This window comes from Corvus brachyrhynchos, unplaced genomic scaffold, assembly GCF_000691975.1.
Source record: "Corvus brachyrhynchos isolate BGI_N302 unplaced genomic scaffold, ASM69197v1 scaffold26, whole genome shotgun sequence".
Lineage (NCBI taxonomy): Eukaryota > Metazoa > Chordata > Aves > Passeriformes > Corvidae > Corvus > Corvus brachyrhynchos.
In genome coordinates this window covers 220151-224394 of record NW_008239324.1, presented here as the reverse complement: position 1 = coordinate 224394, position 4244 = coordinate 220151, and the positions used below count along the sequence as shown (strand labels likewise).

The following is a 4244-nucleotide window of genomic DNA, read 5'->3' as shown; positions in this document are numbered from 1 at the left end:
CCCAGAAATCAAAGTGTTCCCGTGTCCACCATGGAGTAGGTGTCTTTATGTTGGAAAATTGTAGAAAATTCCCCCAAATTGCCTGCCCCAGTCCACCCTTCTCTGGCAGATGTTAGGAGGATTTGGTAAGCACGGGGCTCCTTCCCAAATATTCTTGAGGGAACCCTGTATCTCCTGCAAGTGAAGGTTTCCTTCGTGGAAATCAAGCTCTGCTCTCCTTCCCCCGTGGAACTTTCTGCTCCTAAAGGCAGGAGTTCAGCCTGGGCATCTCCCAGAAATTCCTGTCCCATTCCCACAGGATTGCAGCCCTCTCCAGAGGAACAGCAGGACCCGCTACCTGGTTTGGCCTTCCTGGGAAGCAAGGAAATATCTTGACATCAAGCTGCTCTGACTCAAAGTGTGAGAAACCACCAAAACAAGCAGCAAGAATTTTGGGGAGGGCGGACAGAGCTTCTCCTTTATGCTCCACGATCCTGCTACACCACGAGGATCATTCAGTGGAGGGGATGCAGGGGATAAACCATCCCCAGGGTTTGGGGGACAGGGTCCTCAGACAAAAACTTGGGCCACTTTTGGGACTTGGCAGCGGATGAGGCACTGACGGAGAGGAGCCGACACCGGCACTGAGGTTTCACTTCAGGGAGGTAACAGAGAGGAACCCAAATGAACAGAAACCAACGAAAGTATTTGAGTCACCAGTCGCCCAAAACCACCGAGACAGGGCACAGCTGCACCAGCAGCTCCCTGGAGCTGCCAAGGGCCGGGCGAGGTGCAGGGTTGGGTGCCCAGAATGAGGGCACTGCCTCTGGATTGGGGCACTTCCAGACACCACGACCTTCCCAGATGGGGATGGCAGTGCATGTCCTGCGGGAATTTCACAAAGGCCACCGTGACTCTGGGCCAGAGTTCCCTTGTGTGAAATCAATGCAGTCACCTCGAAATCTGCTCTGGAACGTCAGCCTCGGAGGATGCCTCGTGATGGATTTCAGGATGGGGAAATCCAGCTTAGACCAGGCATTAAACCTAAGCCCAACAGTTCTGCAAGCCCTACCTGAGCAAAAAGTGGCCCCCTGCCCACTGTCATATGCCCACCCCATTATCCTTCTTGCACCCCACTGTCTCCTTTCCCAGTCCCTCCTCAGCCACCAGGTATTTCCTCCTGGAATCTGTTTGGGATGGAATCCATGCTGCTGGTTAAGGTCCCAAACCGAGCCCTGAGCTCTGACACACAAAGACAACACTAAAAATAACCAGTGCAATAAAAGGCACCTCAGCTCCCCGCGGCTCTTCCGCGGTCTGGGGTGGAAATTGAAAGAGCCCTGGGTAGGAGCAGGTGGCTCCAGGCGAGCACAAGGTGGTGGTTTCCGAGGAAGGACTTGGCCCTGCACATCTGGGGAAACCACGAGTGGGGTTTCTGGTGTCCCAGGCCGTGGTGGGTTTCACGTGTTGTTCCAGCACAGCCCACAGCAGGTGCCTCGCTCCCGCTGCCTCAGGGTTTCAGCTTTTCTATTTTTCATGTATTTGTGATCCTGCAATTCTTTACTCCAAACTCCATCTACAATTCTTTATTCCAAACTTTACTCTAAAGTCCATCTACAGTGTGAGCTGCTGGTCTCCCATCTTGGCCAGACGAAACAATTCCTCTCCAGGCCTGCGAATCAAGGACACCTCACTGCCTCAGGCCCCAAGAAATGTAAACAAAAGGGAGGTGGGGGGGGCAAAGCAAATTTGGGGTGAATCACTTCATTACCTGGAGCTGTAATTGGAGGATTAACCCCCAATATGCAAATGGACCAAACTTATAAAAGTATGAAAACCAGAGAGCCGTTGTCCATTTTTGGGTGTAGCCTCTGGGGTGGGGCTTCAGCTGCCCTGAATGTACCTGAAGGTCCTTCAATAAATATAACTGCTTCTCATTCTCTTAATTGGGTCTGGCCTCTGCTTTCAGGTCATCCCAAGAAGGCATCACTCCCACCTCTGCCCTGCCAGGCACCACCGGAGGTGAGGCTTCCCCACCCTCTGAGGGAGCAGCGAGGGCCGGAGCAGGGTTAAAGCCCGTGGGCTCCTCAGGAAGAGCAGAGAAAGGCTGAGCAGTGCTCACAGTGCACCCACAGGTGCCATCCCCACCTCAGCGACAGCATCCCACGGGAGGTACAAGAGTTGGGGTCTCCTTTGCCTTTAGGATCCTTGTGCATCCTAAAAAACCTTGGTCTGCAGCCAGCTCCTGTCACAAGCACCAAGTCCAGGTGCTGTAACACCTGCAGGGGATGCACACAAGGGCACGAGCATCGCACCAGCAGGGCTGGGGCAGGGATTCAGGAATTCCCTTAATCCTCATGTTTGATCACAGAGTTCAAGCTGGCTCTCCCATCTCGCCCTAGACAATCTCCCTGGATGGAGAAATGTCCTGGTTTCTGCTGGGATAGAGGTCATGCTCTTCTCAGTAGGGCAATTCTTCTCACAATGGCATTGTGCATTGCTTGCTTCCCTTGGCTCTTATTCCCCTTTCCTTTTCGTTGCAATTATTATATTTTACTTTTTTTTTTTTTTTGTAATTAGAATCCTGGAATGGTTTGGGTTGGAAAGGACCTCAAAACTCATCTCATCCCACCCCCTGCCATGGGCAGGGACACCTTCCACTATCCCAGGTTGCTCCAAGCACCACCAAACCTTGCCTTGAATATTTCCAGGAACTGGGCAGCCACAGCTGTGCCTGGGCTTCAGCACCCTCACAGGGAAGAATTTCTTCCCAAAGAATTTCATCCAGCTATGATTTAACTGCTCTCAACCCGCAAGGTTTACCTTTTCTTTCCAGTTCTCCTGCCCATGAAGGAGTAACAGGGAATGAGGGAGGCACCTGGCTGCCAGCTGCGATTGCACCATGAGAGGACACAGGGGAAACGCTCCCACTTCCCATGGGAAAAGGAAAAGAGGAAGCCTTTGGGCACAACCATAAAAACCTGCCCCAATCCCATAACCTTGAAGCTTCACACCCAGCTCAGTGCTGCAGCAGAAGAGCAGGGACACATCCTCCTCCTCTCTGGAATGAAGGATCTCCAAGCGATCCCATTTCCCTCCCTCCATCACATTACTGCATTTTGACTCTTCTTTCTTGCCTGGGGATGGAATCCAGGAAGTTGTGGAAGAGGAAAGAGGTGACAGAGGCTTAACACAGACGCCACCACAGGTAAAACCAAATTAGGGAAAGTCAGAGATCCCAGACTCACCCCACCAGCTTTGAGACCCCACTCAACGCCCCCAAAAACCACATCACAAGAGAAATACAAAATATAGCACTTTAATTGCAGGGAGATATAAAAATTTACCCCCCAAAAAATTAATAAACCTCAGGCATACAATAAATAGGCAGCTTTGGTGGCACGCACACATGTGCAGCCCTGCTTTGGGAGGCACCAGCAGCTCCCCAGAGCTGGGGGCACACTCAGAAGCTGTGAAAACGAGGATTTACACATGGATGACGCTGCCTGGACACGCTTGGGAGAGCCCCACACGTGTGTTGGGGAGGGTGAAGCCAAGCTATTCACACTATGCTGCAATCTTGAAAAATTAAAATTCTCTGTGTTTATATAAACTCTGGCTCCGGTCAGGAAAAATGAGGATTCCTAAGTTCTCATAGTCAGTATTTACACATAGAACCTCTGCATCGGTTTCCAAATTGCAATCCACTTTGGCACGAAAGAGAAACGCATAAATCTCACAGCAAAAATAAAGAGGAATCTCAGGAGTTCTCTTTGGGAGGCACACCCTGCCTTCCACCAGCAGGACTCTTTGAAGGGGGAAAGCTGATTCCTGGATGGAATTTCCTAAATTTGAGCATTCTAAGGCTTTTCAAGAGTCACCTCCTATCAAGTTGCTGCTCTCAGCAAGGTCTGAGTTGCAGATTGTTGGGGCAGGTGCTTAGAGCTGCTGATTTTTGGTTCTGCTTGACTGGCCATTAACAAAGGCAACACAAAGCAAAGCCAGCCCTGACCTCCCTGCACAGCTTGGATGCTCCCTGGTCCCCCAGGTGTGAGCTACAGACAGTCCTGGGACTAGAAAAGTCATTTTTATCATAGATTGTTTGCAGGCACTGAACATCCAACCTATTTGCTCACGGCAATTTCCACCACTGGATTTATACAGACTCTGCACTGGAAATAGCAAAGAAACAAAACCCAACTTTCAAAAAAAAAAAAAATTAAAAAAAAAAAAAAAAAAAGGAGTTTTGGCACTCACAGGACACA

The 4244-nt window shown here is 50.5% G+C and overlaps 1 protein-coding gene across 1 annotated transcript in view; it reads right to left on the bottom strand.

Annotated features, from left to right (window-relative positions):
• Positions 1-692: 692 nt before the first annotated feature.
• Positions 693-4244, bottom strand: part of IRF8 (interferon regulatory factor 8) — a 9819-nt gene continuing 6267 nt past the window's right edge. The window contains exon 9 of the mRNA XM_008638827.2: positions 693-864. Within this exon, the coding sequence (XP_008637049.1) occupies positions 693-864 (172 nt within the window). The remainder of the gene's footprint in view (positions 865-4244) is intronic.